The sequence below is a fragment of the Theobroma cacao genome, chromosome 9, assembly GCF_053813885.1.
Source record: "Theobroma cacao isolate CCN51 chromosome 9, ASM5381388v1, whole genome shotgun sequence".
Lineage (NCBI taxonomy): Eukaryota > Viridiplantae > Streptophyta > Magnoliopsida > Malvales > Malvaceae > Theobroma > Theobroma cacao.
In genome coordinates, this window is record NC_142647.1 from 7,619,451 (window position 1) to 7,644,726 (window position 25,276).

General features: G+C 34.5%; 2 protein-coding genes and 1 pseudogene across 4 annotated transcripts; 2 read left to right on the forward strand and 1 right to left on the reverse strand.

Moving 5' to 3' along the window:
• The first annotated feature begins 5,640 nt into the window (after window positions 1–5,640).
• Window positions 5,641–9,318, forward strand: LOC108663216 (mRNA-capping enzyme subunit alpha-like; annotated as a pseudogene).
• Window positions 9,319–11,427: 2,109 nt separating this feature from the next.
• LOC18588844 (putative transporter C405.03c) lies at window positions 11,428–16,623 on the forward strand. The gene is made up of 8 exons (XM_018127726.2): window positions 11,428–11,695; window positions 12,938–13,336; window positions 13,746–13,963; window positions 14,204–14,274; window positions 14,358–14,459; window positions 15,741–15,858; window positions 15,950–16,085; window positions 16,309–16,623. Exons 1-8 carry the CDS (start codon window positions 11,615–11,617, stop codon window positions 16,369–16,371), a joined length of 1,188 nt encoding a protein of 395 aa, XP_017983215.2. The 5' UTR covers window positions 11,428–11,614; the 3' UTR covers window positions 16,372–16,623.
• Window positions 16,624–16,940: 317 nt separating this feature from the next.
• Window positions 16,941–22,700, reverse strand: LOC18588845 (ubiquitin C-terminal hydrolase 22-like). Of its 3 annotated transcripts, none has more exons than XR_001929520.2 (4): window positions 21,177–22,700; window positions 20,871–20,995; window positions 17,970–18,997; window positions 16,941–17,657 (listed from the first exon to the last, which is right to left on the reverse strand). XR_001929520.2 is itself a non-coding variant. In XM_088809607.1 (4 exons), exons 2-4 carry the CDS (start codon window positions 22,037–22,039, stop codon window positions 18,207–18,209), a joined length of 1,779 nt encoding a protein of 592 aa, XP_088665733.1. In that variant the 5' UTR covers window positions 22,040–22,080; window positions 22,191–22,700; the 3' UTR covers window positions 17,776–18,206. The 3 variants fall into 3 exon arrangements, 2 of the variants coding, with proteins under 2 accessions (XP_088665733.1, XP_017983214.2); XM_088809607.1 differs by lacking the exon at window positions 16,941–17,657 and having other exon boundaries at window positions 17,776–18,997; window positions 21,177–22,080; window positions 22,191–22,700; XM_018127725.2 differs by lacking the exon at window positions 16,941–17,657 and having other exon boundaries at window positions 17,776–18,997.
• Between the last annotated feature and the right edge of the window lie 2,576 nt (window positions 22,701–25,276).

The window sequence follows — 25,276 nt, forward strand, 5'->3', positions numbered from 1 at the left end:
CGCCCTAGGCCCGCTTCCCCCTCAAAAAAATATTTTTTTTTTCTGGTTTGGGGCGTTTTTGCTAATCGAGTACGACCGGGACTACCGTGGTCCACGAGACTGACTTTGCGATAGGTGTAGGTTGATCATTAAATTGACACGTTGTTCACGTGGATGGAGGTGGATGTTTTAAAAGAAAATTAAATATGCAAATAATTTTTAAATCATATAAAAGAAATTAATCTAATTTTATTTTTTTATTACATTCAAATAAATTTTTAAAATTTTATTTTTATAAAATAAATCATTTTCACTACTGTCAACTAATTTTTGTTAATTAATGGTACAATTAGTAATTTTTTATATTAAATTATTTATTATGTGGCATGTTGATATGTTATTACGATAGTGTCAATGTCACATTACAGATGACATGATATAAAAAATTATTGACTTAGAATTAAGTTTTTTCCTTTTCAAATATCTAAAAATTATTATTAAGGATTTAAAATAAAAAATTTTAAAAAAATCTAATTGTTTCCAAACTAATTACTATATTGTTAATTGAAGCTACATTTCCTAACAACAAAAACCCTAATTCAACTTTTTCAATTCAATTAAAGCCATTGTTGTTCAACTGAAAATTAATGTAAAGAAATCTAGAAAACTTAAAAACGATTTTGAGAAGAGGAAGAGAAAAAGGTATAACACACAAAATTTATAATACTAAAACTAGTAAAGATATATAATGTTGTTCTACAATGAAAGAAAGTTAGATAAGAAGAGAACATTCTAATTATAAGATACATTGAGTTTAGGGAATGTTGAAGAAATTGAAAATTTTTTTTTACATAATTTTATAAATTAATGTATTTATATATTTTATTTTACATAATTAGTTTGTATGTAATTTTCAAATGTTTATTTATTTATTGTACATTTTATGGTTATTTATTTAATTATTTATATATTAATTTATATAATTATATATGCTTTTATTATTTATTATTTATTATAATATTGAAACTACTTATTATTTATATAGTCAATTATATATAGTCATCTATTAATATTTTAAAGGAAAGAGAAAAAGGAAATACGAAAGAAAAGTAAAGAAGTGTGGCATTTATGTATTGTGTAAGGATATGTTTGTCACTAAACTATAATATAGAGGACAAAAAAAAAACAAAATTTAAAAAAAAAATAAAGAAGAAGTGAAATTAGGTCATTAAGCGGAAGACCCATCCACCCGTAGTGCGATTGGACACTCCACGGTAGGTACGAGCCAATCGTGCCACACCAAGCTTTGTCAGCATGGTGTTGGCACGATTGGCCCCAAAGGGTGCCAATCGCACCACAATGAACGCGTCAAACGAGGCTTAAGTTCGATTGTTTTTTGATAATTAAGTTATTTTCTAAATTAATTTGAGTTTTTAGTTTAGTTTTAATTTAAATAATTGGGATTTGTTTCATTGATACATGTGTAATTATTTTGAATAGGACTGAATCATGTTATCAACTTATCATCATCTTTAGTTTATAATTTTAGTTATTATTAGCATTTTTTTTACTTTTTTTTTCTCTTTGGCTAAAAGATTAGCAACATTTTGAGTTTTTAAAAATGCAATTCTTTTTATTTTAAAGTAATTTTTTGAGTGAAGGTTTATGATGATGAGCTTATAGTGTCAAAACTACACGAAACAAAATATGGAAATAGACGTATATGATTTTGTTATGAATTAAATTAAATTTAAATGTATCCAAAAATAGGTGTACTAATTTTTCAATTAATAATCCCAGATTTTATTTTTCTCCCTTAATTATTTTGGTTAAAGCGAAGGACGACCATATTTTTGAATTTTGACTCAAACCACATTTTAAAACTTTTGATGTATTTATGTCTAACTTGCTGATATAATTTCATGAAAAAAAAGGAATCCAATAAAAATATTTTTAAAGACAGTAATAATATTCCTTTTCTCCTTTCAACTTTCAAGTTCAAACTACTGGAACAAAACTACTCAAATTGGATCTCTTCCCCGTTGTGTGCATGCGACCATTCCTCTTGTCTTTATATTAACTTGCACAATTTATGAGTCTTCTTTTTCTTACGGCAAGGCTTGCATCTGTTGGCTTTCCCACAATTTGCAAGTATTCTTTCTCTTTAAGACAAGGGATTGATTTGTTGGCTTTCCCTAGTTGCAGAAAATTTTTGTTGTGTTGTGTTGTATCCCCTAGGATCTGGAAACCTTCAATTTACTATTGTCCGGGATTGAAGAATTTGGTTCTGGCATAAACGTCGAAGACTACTTATTGGTTTATTTGGGACAGATTTATTTTAGTATGGACTTGGATCCTTCAGGTGAAGAAAGCCGAAAGACATCACTGAAAATTAGTTCTGGAAAACTTTGTTGCAATACATTGATTGTTTCCATTGGAGCATGCCCTAATCTAAAATGTCAAAGATTAAAACGTATATATTTTGGTTTAAAAGAGTTTATAGAAAAAGAAAAAAATTCTTAACAAAGTTTTTAAAACAAAAATAAAAACAATCTTATTCAACTTGGCTATCCTGCATCAAATAGAGGCCTGAAAATACCCTAACAACTCCAATTACTTTCCATGATGGATGGTCTTGAATAACATAGAATGTGTTAGTGAAGAAGAGGCATGAACTCTTTGTCTTGGTCTATTCACTCACTAATAAGAGATTAAAGTTAAAACTGGGAATACATAAAACATTCTTGAGTATCAGTTGAGGTGTTATTCTAACTGTTCCTATGTGAATAACAGGATCTCTACCATTGTTTGGCAAATGAACAAAGTGATCATTGACTAGCTTAGCTAAAATGAATCTGACTAAATCTGTCTAAAGAATGACAAATGTGAATTGTAGCATCAAAGTCCATGATCCAGTTGTCTTGTTTAATCACAAGGTTACTAACATGTTTAAAACTATATGTTAAGTTATTTGGAGTATTGAAACATGGATGATTAGAGACAATATTTGCAAAAACAGAGTTAATCAAAGATGGTTTGTTTTTATGACTCTTTGGTGAAGAAACCTTACCATCATTGCAAGTGACCTCATTCTCACGCAAGAGTTCCATGAGCTTGTTAACTTGTTTTTTGATTGCTGAAAATTGGGACACAAAACCATTACCAGATGAATCATCTTCTTGTTTTGACTGTATTCCATCCAATTGACTGTCATTCAAGCTCATAACACTGTTTGCCACAACCTTTCCTTTCCTGAAGTTTGTCTTAGTCTTAGTAAACTGAAAATCTTTAGGAAACCTAGCCAACCTATAACATTTCTCCTTGATGTGGCCCTTTTTGCCACAATGTGAACACAGTAGGTTTTTTCTAGCTTTCTTGCTTGTATCACTAACAGTCAACATAACTGATGATTCTAAGGTAGGTTGTGTTTGAAGCATCAAACTCCTCAAAGTTTCCTATCTTAAAACTAGGCTGTAAAGTTTATCTAAACTTAGTATAGGGTCTAGCAAAATGATCTATGACCTTAGAAATTTGAAAACCATATCCTTCCGGTACTGGTCAGTATATCTTTTGAAATAGTTTGCATTGCATTTTTCACATTCACAATGTGGTGGGAGTTTAAAACTTCTCAACTCTTCCCAAACTCCCTTAAGTTCTATAAAATAAGCATCAATAGTCCTTAAACCTTGTATTATGTTCCCCAACATGTACTAGAGGTTACAAACTCTAGCGTCATCTAGTTGAGTAAAATTTTACTTGAGAGTATTTGAGATCTCTATTGTTGAATCCTATAAAATATTCTCAATGCTATAGGCTGTGTGATGGATTCTAGAAACCATGCCACCAATAGGTTGTTACATCGAATCCAAGAAAGGTAAATAGGATCTGCAGTTTTAAGTTTTGGTATTGTACCATTGATGAACCTTGTTAAGTATTTAATTGACAATGCCAGTAAAAATGATCGACACCAAGCCATATAATTGTTTGTGGTCAATCTGGGGGTAATCACAACTAATCTTGGGTGATTGGTGTGGTGTAAGCAATAAAGGAATTGTGAAACTGCAATTGGAGATATTTGTGATCTCGATTCAATGGAAGTTTGTGAGATTTGAGGTCTAGATTTAGTTGGCTCTGACATGATTCACCAAAGAAGCAGAATATCAAAATACAAAGAAAAAGAATGATTCAACTTACTGACAAGTTGAAGAAAGATGAGTGATAAAGGCTATAACAAAGCAAACAGCCATTATGAAATGTTGTGATTTTCCCAAATCGACCTTTGCATGGTCTTTAATGACTCTAATATCATGATAATTAGAGAAAGGTAACATAGAATATGTTTGGGAATGATTGATTCATTCACTTCATCGTAAGAGTACAAGGGAAGGCTTTATATATAGAACCTTCACAAAGAAATAGGAAAAGGACAAAAGTGCCTAACTAACTTCCATTTAAAAGAATGATTAACAGTAACTTGGAATCTTGTCCAAAACGGTGCCGCTCCACTAATACTGAAATGTTCACTTTGTGCATCTTTTTTTCTCCCTTCTGTCTTGTATCAAGACGGTGCGATTCAGGCTTTATTTCTTTTGCCATTTACCAACAACTTCAATTCTTGTATGTTGGAAACCTGTTGTACTTATTTTTCTACTATTTGGATTTCTATTCTTTATGATCTGAGTTGATTTTCTTGGTTAATAAGACTCGAAGAATTATGTTGTTGTTCATCGTACACATGGGCATAATCGAACTAGGTTTATGATTGGTATTTATCTAATGCGTTTTCAACCAATGATGTTTGCCACTCAAGCTATAAACATTCTCTTAAACACGTCCTATTGGAATTTATAAACTAGATTATATTGATGGTTAGATCCATTTTATAATGAAACAAAATCTGGAATGGTTGCCTGTCCACTTCCTTAATGAAAGGATTCTCCTAAATTGAATCTTAATGGAGTCCCAAGTGCAGCATTCAATTGAGAATCATAAACTAGATGCAAGCAACAATGATAAATGATGATGTTTTAGGAGATGACATATCATTCGATTAAATGAAATCACTCATTCTACAAAATGTTGAACCTAAGGGGACGTTTGATACTTTACAATGCAATGTGATTGCAAGAAAAAAAATATTACAGTTTTTGGTATACAAACAAAATAATGATTAAAATGTAAAGAAAATAACATTGCAGTGTTTAGTTTATAAGTACTTTGTTGGGAATTTAATGTTAATTTTCAAAATTACCCGTATTTATTAAAATACAAGTTTAACATATTTGTATTTTTTATTGTTAATTTTTATATAATATAATCTCTTAAAAATATTTTTAATGTCATATATTTTATTTTTATTTTTAATATAATTTTTTATATTATATATTTTATTTTAATTTCTTTTACTTGTATTATATAAATTTTAATTTCTTATATTTTATTTTATTTTTTAATTCTTATATTATATATTTTATTTTAATATTTTTATTTTAATTATAATATTATAAAATGTTTTTAACAAAGTAATAAAATTGAAGGGTAAAAATATTTTTAATAACATTACAGAGCGTATTGTAATGTGATTGTATTGCAATCTAACATTATAGTGGTCTATTACAAAATAAACATTGTAATATAATTTAATTAGACATATTATAAGAAATGTACTCTCACTTCCCTCATACCAAACGCTACCTAAATGTTAAAGGATATGAGAAGTTTCTAAGGTCACACCCAGTTTCTCTCAACAGGGACAGTTTTCAACTTCTGAGGTAACGTTACTATATATTATGCTACTTTGAAAGCTAATGGGACACGGTGTGTGATGCTAATAACTGTTGATGGATGTTACTTAATTGATAAGAGTTTTAATTTCCAAAAAGTCTAGATAAGGTACCCTTGCAGTTGCAGTAAGATCAGGATTTATCATTATGCACTATTTAATAGACAGATGGTAATTGATACGTTGCCAAGCTCACAAAAGAGGGAGAGAAGATACCTCATTTATGATATCATAGCTAGCAATTCAAAGATTGTCATGGAGAAACCATTCTTTGAAAAATGGAACATGCTTGGAAAAGAAGTAATTGAGCCACGAAATAAGGATCGTAAGAATATTTGCCAAAGCAATAATTCTCATTACAGGTGCAAAGAAAAGATTTCTGGTCGCTTTCTATTGTGCCATAGATTTCAAAGGAATTTATCCCAAAGCAATCTTATGAAGCAAATGGTCTTATTTTTCAAGGCCAAGACGATCCTTACGTTCCTTGCACTCATGAATGTCTTCTCAAGTGGAAATTTGCTGAAAAGAACTCAATTGACTTCTTATTTGAGGTGGGTATTGTTGATGATGATTAGAAACTTTTCCTCCACGAAAGTGGGAGAATGAGGCTGATGGAAAGGCATAAGGCTGAATTCATGAATGGTTCAAATCCTTGTTCATACTCTAAGATGAATATTAAATGTTATTGGGACTCCAACAAACTGGTTTGGGTCCATATATGGAAGACGACTAATAAATCAACTCCCAATGATCTCAACACCTACAAGAAGGTGATGCATCGCATAAAGCATAACATCATCGAGGAAATTGTATTAAAGGAGATAAATGAGGTCATTTGCTTGCCTAAGTATATATATCCCGATACTTACCTACATAGCTAAAAATTTTTCAAGTGCTAGAATTTAAGGCAATCTGATGCTTATTGTGCTACTTATTTCAAGATTTCAATTGTCAGAAGTTGGCCATAAACCTATTGTAAAAGGGTTCTTTTGGTTAGGGAGAGAGCATGTGTTGCGATGAGTGAATCGGGATGCATTAAAAGCGACAGAGAGGAAGACTAGAGCAATATTTGAAGTGTAAGTGCTTTAGGTGGTAGGTGATGAGGGATAAGAAAAGGTGGAAGAAGCGACAAATTACGGCCAATGGGAAACCCTATGTTGGAAACACTCCTGAGCACCTATACACTTGGAAAACCCTAGGATGCTTTTACGTTTAAAACACCCCTGGGTGTTTCCATGCTTGGAACACCTTAGGCGTTTCTATGTTTGGAACACCTTTGAGCGCTTCTGCGTTTAGAATACCCTGGATGTTCCAAGCCCTAGATGCTTCCATGGTTGGAACACTCAACACTTGGAATACCTTTAGGCACTTCTGTACTTGGAACACACTTAGTGCTTTTGCTCTTATAACGACCCCAGGTGTTTCCGCGTGTATAACACCCTAATGTAATTTATCTCTAACACAATACCTTAAAATAGTTAGCCAAAATTGGGTATCTACACCTACTTATCTTTAGTCCTCCCATTTCTTTTCCCTGTTGACAACTAACTGTTACTAAATTATTAAATTTTCCCAAAAAATACAGAGCATGCATTAAAAACTAGCCTGACAGTTCTCAAAAGTTTCAATCTAGATAAAGCAACAGTAGTGTATTACTTCTTTGAACACCACATTAACAACCATGGTGAATTCTCCTTTACTGATTAGAGCAACAGCCCCTGCGAAAATTGCCAAAATGGTGGTCACGTGAGAAAGTCCACCAGTTGGGTGGTTTAAATTCAATACCGACGAAGATGCTAGAGGTTGCCCAGGCTTCTTGGGAATTGATGGAGTTATGAAGGAAGATAAAAGGGCTGCTAAAGTGGCCTCCCCTAAAATGGTAGGGTGGGGTGATGCAATTTAATGGAGGTTCTAGTGATATGATAGGCCATAGTTATATTTGTAGCATCTTCTTATGCTTCAATGGGTGGCATTATTATTGAAAATGATTCAAAAAATGTTGTTACTTGGGTGGAAAAGCTAGAGTCTTCTCCTTGGAAAGTGAGGCATTAGTTCTACAGATCAAGGCTCTTAAAAGAAAGGTTCGAGGATAGCAGATAAGGCATGTCCCAAGGTCTAGCAATGAAAAGGCAGATTACCTTGCTAAATGGGAGTGGATAGAACAAATGATTTTTTGTACATGTATCTTTTAACTTATGATTAATGCTTGAGGTACATGGGGGATTTTCTTTAGGTGCTTTTATGCAAAGGGTTGTGAGTGCTAGTTTTATAGTTTTGCTGTCGTGGAGAATTTCTTTCATGCTAAGATCGTTTCTCATTGTTGGAGGAAGGGCAGATTTATTCCTGTTAGAGGTGCTATGCTTCTAAGCATGGGTGGATGCGGATGTGTCCATGCCATCTAGAAGCTACTAAGTGTGCAGGGAGTTGTAAGAGGGGAAAACAGCCCAAGAGGTCCTATTTGCTTCTTTTACTTGGTCTTCATCATCAATGGTCTTATGCCGGACAACCGATTCGGCTCTTTCACATGTGTTCTAGTTGATGTTCATACCTTTTGAATCAATATTTTTATAAATAGGGAGCTAAAGTGCTATGAGGTATGTTTTGATGTATAGGGAATTGACTTTGGCTGTTTTTGGTAAGCCAATCTTTTGACAGTATTCTTACTGTTGTTTATCAGCTGAATACTGCTTCTTTGTATGTAAAAGTAGACCTGACAATTTGTGTTTTCTTGTCGTAAACGTGTCAGACACAATTAGACACGAATTACGTTAAAGCTAAACACGAACATGACACGTTTAATATTCGTGTCTTAAATTTAAAACACGTACATGTATACGTTTAATAAACGTGTAACACGACACAACACAATTAACACGTTTATTAAACGTGTCAATATACGACACGACACGATTAATAATACGATTAACACGTTTATTAAACATATCAATATACGACACGACATGATTAATAACACGATTAACATGTTTAACACAATTAAATAAAAATATTTATAATTAAATATAATTTTAATATTTAAATTTAAAATCTATAATTATAAAAATAATTATAACAAAACAAAAATAATAATAATATCAAATATAATAAAATTTAATATAAATAACATATGTAAAATTCATTATCATATAATATGATAAAATATATCATTAACATCTAACCTTCAAATACAAATAATATAAAAAATCATTCATAATTTTCAGTCGTAATATTTACATTATTACCTTTATAAAATTAAAAAACTTACTAAAATAATTGTTTAAAATTATTTATATAAGGTTAAAATAATCTTTAACTATTAATTTTTAATAGGTTAATAAGCATATCACGATAACACGTTTAAACACGATAACACGATTAAGTAAATGTGTTTAAACGTGTTTGTCGTGTCTGACATATTAAGACACAAAATTTTTCGTGTCTTAACGTGTCAAACACGATTAGATACGAAACACGTTAAAACTAAATCCATAACCTGTTTAACCCGTATCTTCTCGTGTTGTATCAAAAATTATCAAGTCTATGTAAAAAGGTTTCATTGATGCAATGAATCAATTAATTTTTTTAAAAAAAATATATTATCTATAACATATATAAAAAGAAGACCCAAAAATATTTTCTCATTTAACCATGTGGAAGGAAAGGAAAAAAAAAATAAATAAAGATCCGAGTGTAATGCACGGGTCATAGTCTAGTTTCTTTAGAAGAGCAAACCTCCGGAGTCCTGTCTGACACCAGGCCAATGCTACTTGTAATGAGACAAAATATAGTACTTTCGTTCAAATACGAAGCAGCCTCTTTCAAATTCAAATAAAAGCCGAACAGCCCAAAAGAACTAAACCCATGACAGGAAAATCTAAAAGAGGCAAGCCCAGCAGAAGCAACAAGCCTGAAAGGAAAGCAAGCAACACAACAAATTAATCGACTACTGTTACATGGTCAAAGACAGGACAGCTGACTACGTGTAGATAACTAGACCTAGCTATTGCCCTCGACAGATTTTCACATGAATTCTTGACTTTTTTCAATTATACTAGTTAAGCGAAACACGACATTAGCACCTATAATCCCACAAGGCAGTTGTTTTCGAAAACCAAACTTTATCTCTTTCTGAAAGTGGAACAGCCTCGCACACCAACATTTTCTAAGTTTACATCTCTGTCTCTTTGACTCAGTTTCTCACTCATGTCGACTGCTAGCTATTTCTGGCTAAGATTAATCAATAATCACCAATTATTGATCGTATTAATTTTAATGTAATCTTCTCTATACATTTTCTCTGCAGAATCTGTCCTAAATAGGAAAAACATAAAAATACAGCAACCACTCGAACAAGGTCATGCTTTTATATAGAAATGATTATTTATGTACATAATGGAAAAGGAAATGGTGGTTGGAATATTTCAATTTTATTCTAACATTCTCCATTAATGAGTGCTGAGATATTAAAGGCAAGAAAGCATAATCGAACTTTAACACGCACAAAAATAAATGATGTTGGTGTCTACTGTACCAAGATCCACGAAACGTGAGTTTGACACTTGCCCTCAACATGACACAATTGATATGTTGAGCAAATCTTTGCTTTTCGTGTTGTCCTGGACCCAACATGACAAAAGGTAATGGATGACGTGGAGGGCTTTGGTTGGATGCTCTTACATAATTTCCAAAACCTATAATAAATGCCCAAACAATTAAAATATCAATTCCGTCACAATATAAAACCAGGGCTTTTCACAATCTTTGGCAATCCTTCGTTATTGGACAATGGATGTATTAACAATTAATATAAGACGAAGCATTTATATTGTGTAACATGAATTTCTACTTCCTCAACGTATTTCTTCATTTATTTTTTCCTTGATGTAAAGTTATGTAGGTATACCTTATATTTTTAGGTAAGCTCGATAAGAATGTAAAGATTTCCTTTTTCTCTCTCTCTCTATTTTTCCTTTTTGTCTTATTAGTAATTAATATATACAGATGAAAAGGTCAAAATGACTTGCTATTCTACTGAATATAAACAAATTAGAATTCCCAGCACCCCATAAATAAGGTGGAGCAGTCCATTTGTTCTCTTTCAATATTGGACAAATTAGAAAAGATGACAACTTAACTCTTCAATATTTACTGTTTAACTTATTGCCATTGCCTCATTAGCTAAGTTGATTCCACATGAATTACGTACCAATTTTTGTCTAAGAACCAACTCAACACATCAATACACAAATATATTAGATTATATAATTATTAATTATAATTATAATTAGAAGTGGAACCTAAGTGGGGTCGATTCAGAATTGGAATAGATTCTCCAATGATATGCAATTAAAAGTTTAGCTTGAAAATCTTGGGGTTTAGTGCTAAAGTATAATTATTAAAGACCTAAAACTTTTCTTTTCAAAGATTGAAGTGGGTGCAATTAGTCACCCCACTGAAATACAAAAGTGGCTCTTCCAATGAAAAATCCTAGTACTAATGGCCACTATCCGAATAGTAAAATACCTATTTTACCATATTATTGATATTATTCCGTCATTATTAAAATTAAAATGAAAATTGAATATAATGCCACGATCTTTGTTGTTGGTGCAACTGAACCGACCAGTTGCAGAAAGAATCGGTGCCACTGCCCACGCCGATAGTGAGACTGTGACAATGAAGTAAAACTCATCGCTTCCCTTTGGTTTTCCTATATATAATTACGTTTCCTCAGCTGCATTTGCCTAGGCTAGTTTGGACGTTAATGTAGGGAAGAAAATTAAAAAAGAGGTTTTTTTTTTTTTTTTTCCAAAGAGTTTTGCATAGACAGAAGAGTGAAGGGAGAAGAAAGAAACGATGGGTTGGAAATATAGGGGAGGTTTGCTTTTAATTATTGGTGTTGTAATCATGTGGGTTACCTCTGCAGAGGTCACTCAGGTTAGTTCTGATCAGATTCTTCTCTTCCTTCTCACATGCTTCTTTGTTTTCTTCTCTTTTTACTTTTGCAATAGTTTTATGTCGAGTTGTCGACAGAATTTCTTGGATATTTCATGTTTTTATATGCTGTCTTTGTTTTTGAAAGTTTTGACGTCGAGTGGTTGATGAATCTTCCATCTTTTTGGGACTTGGTTTTCGACACTGGCAGTTTGTAGTTTCGTGGTTATCTTTTGTTGCAAAGATATGAGGGATGATCATTGATAATTTATCATAATGAGAACTTTTGTGGGGTAGGTGTAATCCACCCATCATGTCAATTTCTTAGCCATCACCAGGCTGAAATTAAGAATTTTGACACAAAGAGTTTCAAAATTATTCCTAGCTAGGTTGGAATTTGTTAATGTTATCTTGACGCTATCTCCGTTGCTTCTCTGCTAGGAAGTTGAGGTTTAATGATTAATCTGTTGAATCTATGGATCAATATCATCATGTTGCAGTATGTATTCGTTCTTATTTCAAGCTTAGCGTAGCTGTCTTTAGCGTACACACCAACCATCATTGAAATTAATGTGAAAACAGTGAAGACCTTTGCCTATAAAGATGTGTTCATGTTGTTTAAACTGGTTCTAAAGTCAGAAAATTTTTATGCTTAATTTGATGATAAGCAAGAATTTTCTTGATTATCTAATTCATATCTTCCACTGTGTTTGACAGTTTGTCACTATGGGTTTCTTCCTATACTTTTGGATTCAGTTTTTTTTTTCTGGTCATATTTTTAACTTCGCCATTGTTGAAACTGATGATTTCATTTCATCTGCTTTGTTTGCTAATGGAATTGGGAGGTCTCCTGGTTGCTCCTGGGATCTTCGTTCTGGGCATCAGGTTTTCACCCACTTGCCTTTTACCTTCAAATCTTTTTTCTTTCTTTCTGAATGGTTTGGTCTTCTCCTTCAAGCTCATTTGCCACATTGTCCTATGCTTAGCTTTTATCTTCTGATATAAATATCACTATCAATAATTTGCATTCACTTTTAATTTTTATTAAGTTATTAGACATTTTTATGCTAAGATGTTATTCTATCCCAGTTCAGGAGTACAAGTTGAAGATCATTTTCTTCTTACTAAAATTGAATAGTCCATTTTTTTTTTTCTCTTGGAACTTGACTAGTAAGATTCTGTTCTGACGCCATTACATTTTCATTTTTACTTTGGAGTTTTGACATTACTGGTATGTTTCAACAGGGTGTGTTTGAAGACTATAGGCATCCGTTTGCTGTGACATATCTTGGAACCTCTCTTTTGGCACTTTATCTGCCAATAGCATTCTTTAAGGACTGGTTAGTAAAGCATCTGAGAGGTCGCTCTTGTAATAGTACCAAAGGCCCAAAAGGGGTTGACAAGTCCTCTGTAGAACTAAATTCTCCTGTAAAACCTGATGACAACCATGGCAATTTTCAAATTGAACATCAACTATCAGTGCCTGATCAGTGTGTCTTAGACCTTTGTATTAAGGAGGAGGGAAATCCCCTGGTTTCTAGACACAAAGATATTTTGGAAGAACCAAAGCGAGTCAGAATGCTTAGTGCAAAGGAGATTGCTGCATTTGGCTTTTGCATGGGTCCTATCTGGTTTGCAACAGAGGTGTGAATGAAAAAGTTGTTTATCTAATATTCTTTAGCTGGTGTTCAAGTCAAGCATTTGTCTTTAAGCATTGATCATCAAATTTGTTGAAGCCAAAATTTTAATTAGCAAGGATTGCCGTATATTTTCTCTTCCAGATTCCAACATCTCTTTGTTCACATTTCCATCTATGCTTCCACCTTTTATATATGCATCTGTGCGTGCCCCTTTTGCCTGGTTCTGCCACCCATCTCTTTTAAACTTTCATATGCATAGATGTGCTCATTTCATGTAAGTCAGCCGGCCTTTGCTGTATGAGAAACATAATCCCACTGAAATACAGTTGATCCACTTCAGGAAAATCTGGGGCTTACATATTTGGTAGAAATACATTATTGAAGTTCTTTCTAATATTATTCATTGTCTCCAGTATCTTACGAATGCCGCACTCGCAAGAACAAGTGTTGCTAGTACAACATTGTTGTCCTCAACTTCAGGACTTTTCACTTTATTAATTGGGGCAAGTTTGGGTCAAGACTCTATTAGTACAGTGAAAGTTGTTTCAGTTGTCATTAGCATTGCCGGTGTTGCTATGACTACACTTGGAAACACATGGGCTGCAGATGAACCAAAATCAGGCATTAACAAGTATTGTTTTCCTCCACCTCATTTAGCTGTGACATGCTACCATAATTTAGCTTGGACTATTAGCTATGCTAAGGTTATAAATGGGCTAATTGTACGCTTCTATAACTTCTTTTTGCCCCTTTTCTGAGGTGGGGGGTGGGGGTGGAGAAGTGGGTTGCAATTGTTTTCATGGTTTTATTTACTTGATATATGTGTAGCATGTTTTCTTAGAAGCTACTTACAGTTTCCTCCTTTATTTAGAAGTGGGAATCAAGCTCTTCTAGGAGATCTTTTTGCTATCCTCTCAGCTATGTGTTATGGACTGTTTACAGGTTTATACCTTCACTTTCATTTGAATCATATTAGAGTTTTTTTTGATAAATTACCAGTAGAATACTAAAATCATAAGTTGCAGTTTTGCTTAAAAAGTTTTCTGGAGAAGAAGGAGAAAGGGTAGACATGCAGAAGTTCTTTGGCTATATTGGATTGTTTGTTCTTGTTGCCCTTTGGTGGCTTGGTAAGAGCATATTGCTAGTTAGTTTATCATAATTTTTCTGCTCTGCCATATATGTGTTTATGCATTCGTAGTGGGACTGGACCATATGCCTTTCAGCAGGCTAAACTTGAACAAACCAACACCACCACCAAAATCCAAACAAATGAAAAATTTTGGCATAGTTATTATATTCTGTTTTTTCAGATTGACACTGTGGAATAAATTTATGACTTGACTGCTAGGTTTCTTCTCCCCTGTTCCGATAGGCTTGTTAAGAGATGTGAAATAAACAATAGACATTACTGTTTCATCTTGTTCCTGATAGTTTGCAACTGGATATAGTCAGCATGGCATTCTAGGAACTAGTTTAGACTATGCAAAGCAAAATGATGGAATCAATTGCCAGTGGTAAACCACTATTGGAATGATCTGATGTAAAATATGAGATATGTGACCTTGTTGTAGGGGATCACTCCAAAATGGGAAAAAAAAGTTGTAAGGAGTCATATGTCCATGGGACATTTGGAGACCTAATACACTAGTGGCTTTGTGGACATTCATTGTTGATTGCACTAATTTCAGAACAAGAAAATTTTCTCTTTGGATTTGAAATAAAAAGGCAAATTGGTAGCTAGTGTACTGAGATTCTGGGCTGGAAAAACATGCATTTCTCTCTTTTAATGGTACCTGAGATGATGGGCATTATAGGCATATTTCACCTTGGACACAGGTTCTTATATTGCATGCTTGGGATGGTTAAGTCAAAACTTCTCTTGTACTACATTCATTGGCATCTGAAGAAACATAGAGAAATTCAGCATTAGGGCATTTATGAACAGTGTTTCATATACTCTCATTGTTCAAGAAGAAATGAAGTAGATTCTATGTTTATTTACTTCATTTTTTAAAAGCATGATATATCACAGGTTGGCAGTTCAAGCTTTTTGTTTGCAACTAGGAGAAACTAAGAATCCTCCAAAAGTTGCCTGGTTTTTCGAACTATAGTCTCACTTAGAAGCTGTTAGTAGATCCTCAATCTGCAAAAAACTAGAATCGCCTAAGGGACATATAGCAGTTAATAACTATGTATATATCTTTTTGCACTCTTTTTTCTTCTTCAGGCTATGGAGCTGTTTTGGTAACTTTTTAAGCATTTTATAGCCACTAGTTCGATGAATTGCTTTATATTGAAAGTAGCCAATATTCTTCTAACAGCTTCAGTAAATGCTCTCTTAAAGTTAGATAAAAATTGGACACAACATCTGCATTGTGTATGACTTGATGTTTCTGAATTCTTTCCAGCATGGCCTCTGACTGCCATTGGTGTCGAACCAAAGTTCACATTACCTCAATCAGCTAAAGTGCAAGAGATAATCCTTGTAAACAGTTTTGTTGGGAGTTTTCTATCTGACTATTTCTGGTACGCGAATACAACAGTCTAACTAAATTTTCTGAGTTATGAATCTGCATGTTTTTTAATTCCTTCAAGTCAACATCTATCATACTTACAGGGCATTAGGTGTTGTCTGGACCTCTCCGCTGGTAGCTGCACTAGGCGTTTCACTTACCATACCTATTGCAATGTTGGAAGACATGCTAATTCATGGTCAACAGTATTCAATAATCTATATGATTGGATCAGCTCAGGTATATGGTTAAGTAGCAATATTAAATTCAAAAACTTGTCAGCCCATCATCCTTCAATTTTTTTGATACACATGAGCATCTGACCAGATAAATATTCAGTTAATTACTACTCCAAGACTTAATCAAATTGATCAAGTATATATTAGTTTTGATCCTCCAGCTTATGGACATTGCTGCATGGAAGTCCCTTGCTTAAGAAGGATCATATTGTGATGTATTTCAGGTATTCCTGGGATTTCTAATAGCTAATATTTCAGACTGGGTATCAGAGAAGTTGAGATGGTAAAGCTGTAATTCTCCACCAAAGGCTATACAATTGGCCCAACCTTAATGATGCATGGCCCCCTGTAGACTACGTATGTAGTAGTTTTATCATCTGATTTTGCTGGGCCTGCAGAAAGGAAGTCTATTATATTGTGGTATGTACTAATGTTATGATGTTTCCTCACTTGTTGGCCTTTGGCTCTCTTTTTGGGGTGGCAAACTGAATGAAAGTTTACGTGTTACACAATGACAAATTGCACAACTTTATGATTTAGGTATTGGGATAATTATATACAAATCAGTAGATCAAATATTGTTGATGAAGTCAAATGGATGTTGTTTAGTGAATATTATGGGCCTTTTTTATTGCAACTTGTTCCTTCTCTTTTGGTATGTCTATTGCCCAACCAGAAATGGGGTCAAACTCGTAATAATCGCCAAGAAATGAAGCCCTTGGATTATTGAAAATTGATTGTCTTCACTGTGATATCAAAGGGAATCAAAACAGAGTAATTTCGGCAGGAGCAATTCTCCGAGCATGGAAGAGATCATCTTCACCAATCCAACTCCAAGCAAGGCTCTTTGATCTCCTTGTATTTGTATATGACGATAGAGTAATAAACAAGATTTATTTCCTCCTACATCTTTGCCAGAATCTTAACCTTCTTCCTTACCCATCTTCCCTGTCCCCTCTCCTGTTTCCTATTTTGATTTCTTTCTTTGCCTCTCTACCTTCCCATGTCGAAATCTGTCTCTTCCCTTTCTCACCATATTACCCATCTATCAGCTGAACTTACTCCCTTTAGTAGCTTTTGCTTTAATTTTTACTGTACTCGCTTCGTAGTTAATGGTCATTGAATTTTTTTACCGTGGGATGGCCATAGATGTAAGACGTGTTTTTTATTTTTACCTTTCCACAGAGAGAGAGATAAGGATGGCTTTTACATATAAGATTACACAATAGCATTGGTAACACTTTTAAAACTCGATATGCTACTTCTCTAATTGCCGAACATATGAAACGTTTAACCTGGTTGATGGTTACAAATACAATTAGGGATCAGGAGTTGAATGAAGGTACCATCATCCATGCAGGTAAATCACAACCTTAGGCTTAGCTTTCATTGATCATTTAAAAAAGGAAATTGGTCAAAGACAAAGTGACCCCAGAGCTTGAAAACAAGGGAATTACCAGTTCAACCTTTACTGCTCTCGTAAAACGCATTGTACATTTTGGTATTTAAATAGTCAATATGTTTGAAGTGCCTGGTTTATCACTTATCAACTCTCCATATGCCATAGATGATCCTGCAATGAGAAGGTTCTTAGATTTAACTTTACTATTTTCTTTCCTGCTTTGTCATGACACAGACAAAAATTAAACCAACAGTCAGGCTCATGTTAAAGATGGACGAGTGCCTTCCCATTCAGAAAATGAACCTTAGCCTTATGAAAAAGGATAACTGTAAATCAGTCCGTTGGCAAGGATATGTCATGTGTGAAACAATTAGTAAACGATTTCAGATAGGTTTAAAAAGGAAAAAAAAATAATAAATCAAAAGGCCGACACTTGAATGAAAAGGGAAAAGAAATTCAGAAATCATTTTATGGAACCCATACCTTATAAAATTGATTTTCCTGAATATTGGAGTGCCTCAAAAATTTAGGCTCACTTGAAACTCCAATCTGAGTGAAGAGCAGCCCAGTCTTTTACCAATGAGCAGAGCAGCTTGACTAAACTTGTTTTCATGGTATACAAAACTAGGCATGGCATCTGATGAGTGATTCCATATTAACCACCTTCAAATGATGCAGCCTATCTTCGGCCCTATATGATTTGAATTAAAAACCAAATTCTCATCTCTGAACATCATATCCTGAGGCAGCTTGCTTTTCACTTGCTTTATAGTATAGCATCTTCTGTACATAAAACATCATGTACCCTTGTGCGGCTCTCACAATGTTCTCATTAACTCTAGTAATCCAAGCATCGTCACACTTGTACCATTGATTACTTAATCGCAAATAAGTCACATAATGGCCAGCATCTAATCTACCCGAGTGTGTGACGACAGCAAACAACTCAAATTCTGATGATAACTCATTCGATGCATCTTGTTCATCTGCATCAAAAGGGAAGATCCTGTTTCCAAATCGACTCCTCAAGATGGAAGAAGAAAGATATGGAGCCATGTCCAATGAAAATGGGAACTGCAGATACCGGTCAACCTTCCTCGACATCTTTCGTATTGAAGAATGTTCAAATCTTTTAATATGAAAGCACGATACCAATGGAAGCTTTCTTATGGACATCTGCTTAAGAGATTCTTGTCTCACCTGACACTTTTGGCAGAAAAATTTCTGGTCAGAGCCCAACTTCTCAGCTCTTGTAAATCGTTCTAAGCAACCCTTTAAGGTAGATATTCCACAGTTTTGGCTGGAGCCAACGAAATCTGCCTCAACATTGAAAGAATTGTGGGATTTTGTGGATGAAGACTTCCCAGAACCTCCCTGGTTTGGTTCCAAGTCCAGGGAGATATCTACACATGGATCATATGTTGTGGATGTGAAACCACAAGCCATACACATGACATCAGATCGCAGAATACCAGAAAATACTCTGTGTGCAATGCAACAATCTCCACTGCCTGCACCAGCAAGAAATGGGGTCATGAAAATATCCAATCTAGGAGATGTGTTATCACTTAACATTCTCATTCCTTTATGAAGATTCATTCAAACAGTTTACTGACAAACAATCTAGTTATGCGGGCATGCATTCACATTTGAATAACTGAAGCTGACTATATCTTAGTGAGAATGACAGAAAAAGAAAACAGCAACATGCTTCTACAAACATGGTATAAGGCTAACTTCGAATGGAAAGCAACTAGAGTCTCAGGTGTTAAATTTCAACTACAGTTAAGAGATAGCAATGAATCAAAATCCCTTTCCACCTTTCTTTACCAGAACCAGAACAGAGGATGCTAGTTCTGCATTCAACTTGACCAGAAAAAAAGGGAAATATACACAGTCAATGCAAAAACCACTGCATTCCAACTAAAGCTCAACAACAACTTAAACTTAGCATTTGTTACTTCTGTTTCGCACATTTAACTTGGATTTCCAATCCAAAGATCAAATTTCAACACACAAGAAAACCAGAAGCTGCATATCACAACAAAGATGGTTTAAGTTGTGACAACCTTGCAGATAACTAGCCCAAACTTCATCAAGTTCAAAAGAATCCGGATCTCTTCACCCAACCAAGGCATTTGAAGAAAGTTTATGTAGAAACAAGATGACCCAAAAGACAGAAATGGCTTTGATGCAGGTTGTAAAACTAAATCAACTCTCTCCTTTATTTGAGATCAGGATCAACTTTGTCAGAGGATAGAATCCTATACATGGCAAAGGGGAAGTAACATGAGAATTAAGTGAGGCGAGAAATTCCTATGATGAAACCAAGAGGCTAAGGAAGGTTGACTTACTGAAGTAAAGCACTTGACATCATCAAGCCTGCAGTCCTAAATCTGAAAGCACTTGTGAACTCCTAGGGCAAGAAAGAAGAGACCTAAACTCAAGCCCTGCAGTTAAATATTAGGGTTACTTCTTAATCTTTAGCAAAATCTTTGATGATGTTGATTCAAAAAATAAATACTAAAAACAGTAAAGCGAGGGACAGACGGATAGTAGCTGCTCATAAGAGAATCTTAGTTGGTTAATACAGCTGCATTAGTATAGCAGCAAGTTTTAGGCCAGGTGATTTGTGCATTTCACAAAATCCTTCCCCAATGATTTATTCTAATTAGTTAAACAGACTGCTTCTAATCTAGATTCACGTCTGCCTCTTGGTAACTATAATTTGGCCACTTAAACACTAAAACAGCAGACAATCCCATCCTATGCAGACTTAAGGTTCCTAACCAAATTTATAAATCCTAATTAATCTCCTTGCTGTACAATGTTCCAAGCCGACTGATGCATACAAACTTTTCTTTTCCAGAACGTCAACCTAAAATCAACAACTCAGCAAAGTTTTACCATATAATTAGGAATTACAGACAACATGGATTCCTAGTGCATGCCAGCAGTGATACCATTAATACATGATCAAATTCAGAATTAAGATAAATACCTTAGTGACTTTGTTGTTCTACACTACAAAAGAATTCGCATCATTTGATCAACCATAAACATAAAATAAGCTCCCACAACAAGAACCTTTTGAAGAAACTGACAAAAATGTAACCAACACTTATATTACCACTAGCAGAACAAATGTAGCAAATAGTTATATGTCATGATGTATTTCAGAAGACGTGGGCCCAGAATCAAACTCCTTAGATTTGGGATATTCTTAATCTACCGGTTACCATATAAATAAAACAATAGACCAATATAAACTCCCAGTATAAACATACATGCTCACTATGCAATTTCAGCGAGGGACAACACACATCCTAGAAATGCAACTTAAAGTTACTAAGACAACCTCGCAACAACAAGATAGCTAGTCACCTGGACTCTGGGACTTCCTTTTATCCTTCTCCACCTTTTCATGAATTCCATCAAGCATGGAAATGAAAAATTCATGGGCATCCTGCTGCTCATAACTAGCCAAATTTGCCGCATGTTGCCACCAACTGCAAAAACCTCACATCACATTAATCCCACAATTTTTTTTTACCCAAAACCAAATACTAACAACTTATATCAATAGAGTAAAAAAAATACCCAAAAAAAAAAAAGATAAAAGATTAACTTTTTCTTACCCTTCATATTCTCTGTCAAAATTAAAAAATTCACATTTGACCAAAAACTAACCTGTACAAGAACTTAGCTGGACTATAAGGAGTCCGATCCCCCGAAAACACAGCCGAAAACATCGCGTCCATATCACAAGCCAAACACAATCTTGAATTTTTAGTACCATTAAGAGCACCATTCTTTTGCTGACAATAATATCTGTTATGCCGATCGCTTAAGAAGTAGTTTCGCAAAGGCGGCGTATGGAGCAATGCTTGTAAAACTGAATTCATAAAGCAAGTATTCCCCAAATTATTCAATCCGCGTAATCCCCAAGGTAATTCTGTTGACGAAATCGATGAGGCATTGGTCGTGTCGTTGAGAGGTATCGAATGGTTTCCGATGATGACGTGTTCTCTTGAATCTGGGGCCCACGGGCGGTAATCTACTCGACGGCGCTTTCGTAGGTTTTCCGGCTGAGATCCAGCGATGTGGCATTGCATTCCGGTGGATCCGGAGGTGGAGGTGGTGGCGGTGGCGGTGATGGTTTGAGCGAGGACTACGGCGGCGTCGAAGTCGCGATCGTACACCTGGTCACGACACGCGCAGCAGAAGAGCTCAGCGCGGTCGACGTCGACTGCGATCTCGTGGCCGGGGATGGAAAGCGCGTGAGACGACGCGTGGGAGTGAAGTGGAGGCGCGTGGCAGAAAACAGCGGCGCAGGCGACGCACGCGTAGAGCCTGGGACGGGAGGATTCCTCGCACGTACCGCACCGGGGGACCTCGGAGGGTTCCCTCCGAATGGCGGCGCCGCCGCCGGGCGGCTTCACTCGGATGCAGTCTTGGAGGGCGCGAAACGGCTTGGAGCCGTTGCGGGAGCGGAAGTCGAGGATGTGGGGACAGGGCTGAGGCGAAACCTGGCCGCTGATCTTGGAAGACATGGTGGCGGCGGGAGACGATGATCGTGTTGGAAATGGAAACCCTAGATATGAAGGACATAAGGGTCATGGATCAGGGAAGGGGGAAGATCAACGGCTGAGATTGGTTGAATGAGAGTGAGGGAGCATGGAGAATAATGAGGATGAGAATCACCTTGTTTACTTATGTTTATTCTCTGATGAGAGTGTTGGGAAGTGTGGTTTGCTTGTCTGTTTTGAGCTCTCCTTGGAATTCAGATCTTGTCCTTGCTTGGCTTTTTCTACATATTTTATTTCCATAAAAAAATCATTAAATGAATTTAGATTTTACAAATTTTTTTCTATATATTATGTCTTTGATCCAAAAAAAGGGAATGATAGAAGAGTAAAGAGAGTGCAGAGTGAAGAAGGAATTCTTCAATTTTTTATTTTTTTTATTTTTTCTTTTCTGAAATGAGGAAAGAAGCAGAGAGCAGTGAACATTGGGCTTTCTTTCTGCACTTTGTGGGTGCTCCTTTCTTTTTCGGTTTTTCCAAAGTGGGAGATGGCAAAAGGAAAAGGCTAGGTATTTTTGATGGTTGAGATGTGTTGTTTTCTAAACCGTTAGATTCAGAGGCTCATGTGCGCAAGATTAAACAATCTTGATTTGGTGCAGATTGGATGGTTGAGATCTTTTTTTGTAACGAAGAAAGGTCCAAGCTACTGCATCCAAAAAGGCTGTAAGTATGTGGGTAAAATTAATTTGCCAAGCTAGAAAAGCAAACAGTAAAAGGAATTTGGTTCTCCTCTTTTGTCCAGGGATTCATGGCATGTTTCATGGGGCAGACGCTTCAGCTAAAAACTGTATTGACATGGCCACAGGCCTTCCCCTTCTAGCCTTTCAGTCGTTGGCCAATTTCTTTTATATTAATATATATTAATACTTTTTGAGTATAATTAAGTAATTTTTTATTAATATAATAACACCTCAAGCGGAGATGAGTCGAATCCAAGCTTAGATATCACGTTTATAGCTCGATCAAAGTTGAGCCTGGCCCTTGGACCTTGCACGCCACCCGACCCATGGACGTGTCCACCAACAATGACTTCATTTCTCAATTTTCAATAAAAAAAATATTAAGTTTACAACGCGGGAGATAATTTTTTAGAAGATTAATTGAACTAATTTAAAAAATTAATTAGTTTCGATTGATACATAAAATTTGAGATAAACAAGTCATTTATTATATATCAGAACTTATAGATTGAGCCAAAGCTTTTTGATTGGTATTGAACCATATTAATTCATTTGAATTCACAACCATTATGCATTTAATGTAAAGTATTAAGCATGGGTGAAGTCCAAAGATGATGCAAGTGATCGGTTAAAACTCTACATCCAAACAGAGTTGTCTAACTTTGCTTGCACTTTAAAATAAAATAACTCATTTATTAGCATTAATGAAACTTGTTAATTTAATTATCAGTAGCTAAGAGCTTGATTTTGTCATTGATTTCGTTCTAGTACCACAATTTCAAAAGCGCCAAAAGCATATGCTTTAAGGAATTTTCCCTTTTCTTTCATGGGAAGTAAACTAAAACAAAAATTAAGGGGGGACTGCTCCTCTTCTCGTACTTTAGACATCAAAACCTTCGCTACAAAGCTAGGCTTGTAGCTGGAAAAATCTAGGAGATTTGTCGGTAAGGAAAGAAAAAGTACATTGACCCACGGGAGTCCGTGCTTTAAATTAGACATTTCGTTGCTTGACTAAGGCGCACGTGTAGGCAACCTCTTATCGAGGAAATTGTCACTGGGACTTTCCAAACAAGTCCTTGGACTACGGAGAGGGAGTGGAGACTGCATTTTGCTTATACGGGGATCCCAAATTCGAAAAGAGTATTTATTAATTTTGTATTCGTCTTGAAATTTAAAATTATGTGATCTGATATTCAAATTTTACTTTCATTTATCAAATTATATATTTTACTGATTTCGTTAGCATAAATTGTGTGTGATCTTATTACCGTATCTACTAAGATTAAAAATGAAAGTATGTTATATTTTTTTAATTTTATTAATAGAATGTGTTATATAATAAAAGTTAAAATGTTCAATTTTTTTAAAAGTTTAATTATAATTTTATACAAATTTATTAATTTTTTAAATAAAAAATTTACTTCAAAATAAAATATTTCGCTAAACATATAAATTTAATTATTAATCAACTGTTTTGGTTAATTTAATAACGTGATAATATTAAAAATATATTTTTTATTTTTTATTAATTTTTTAAATAATTATTATATAAATTATATTTTTTTCAATTTTAAAATGTTTTCTCTCTTTTACAAAAAAAAAAATCTCTCAATCTTCTTCAAGGGAAAAGAGCACCGATTTAATGTTTCTCAAAGGAGGGAAGCACTAGGATTGATGCTCTCCCAAGAGAAGGGAAGAGAGCACCGATTTAATGCTCCTCAAGGGAGAGGAGCGTCGAGATCGATGCTTTCCCAAGGGACTGGAGCACCAAAAAAGGAGCACCAGATCAACAATCCCCTCCCTTAGGAAGCACTTATCTTAGGTTGGCTAGTCAACGAATGAGAGCATCGTCGATTGACCACATTATTTGAAAGAGAAAAATAAGAGAAAAATGATAAAGAGCATTTTAATTTTTATTATATTTTATATTAATGGTATTTACATTTTTAAGTTTTATTGTCTATTTCAAAAACTAATAAACTCAAGCAAAATTTTAGTTAAAACTTAAAAAGATCTTGGTATTTTATTTTATAATAAATGAAAGTAAATTTTGAGTACCCTATTACATTTTTAAAAATTTTAAATATTAAATTGAACATTTGATTATAATTCGATATCAAATATCTATAACCTAATATTAAAAAAAAAAAACCTCAAATGAGCTCCCCAATGATACCACGTGTGGGCCTGGTCATTAGACACGTGGATGCAAGAGAAGGCTCTTATGAGGTTTGTTTTTTACAAGTTGCATAGATGGAGTGGGTTATTATGAAAGTGTTGTTACGAGATTTGGCTTTGGACGGATCACATTATTGGTGGCCAATATGGATGGTGAATGGCAATTAACAAGACTTGCTAGGTCAAATTCTAATATAATTAAGTCAATCCAAAAATGAGACGAAACTAATGACATCATGAGTACATAATGCAAAATTTATATATCTTATTCTACAATTTATGAAACACTGTATTTGGAAGTCTCTAGTTTTTAATCTGCTGTGAGGTTTTCCATGTAAGGACTAAAG

Bases quoted from the DNA above. Each gene is read 5' to 3' on its own strand.
- LOC18588845 (XM_088809607.1), bottom strand. From the start codon at position 22,039: ATGTCTTCCAAGATCAGCGGCCAGGTTTCGCCTCAGCCCTGTCCCCAC. The intron at 20,996-21,176 runs GTTAGTTTTTGG...AGGTTTTTGCAG, and splicing joins CCAGCTAAGTTCTTGTACAG to TTGGTGGCAACATGCGGCAA. The intron at 18,998-20,870 runs GTGACTAGCTAT...TTGCTGGTGCAG, and splicing joins AAGGAAGTCCCAGAGTCCAG to GCAGTGGAGATTGTTGCATT.
- LOC18588844 (XM_018127726.2), top strand. From the start codon at position 11,615: ATGGGTTGGAAATATAGGGGAGGTTTGCTTTTAATTATTGGTGTTGTA. The intron at 14,275-14,357 runs GTTTATACCTTC...CATAAGTTGCAG, and splicing joins GTGTTATGGACTGTTTACAG to TTTTGCTTAAAAAGTTTTCT. The intron at 15,859-15,949 runs GTACGCGAATAC...TCATACTTACAG, and splicing joins TTTCTATCTGACTATTTCTG to GGCATTAGGTGTTGTCTGGA.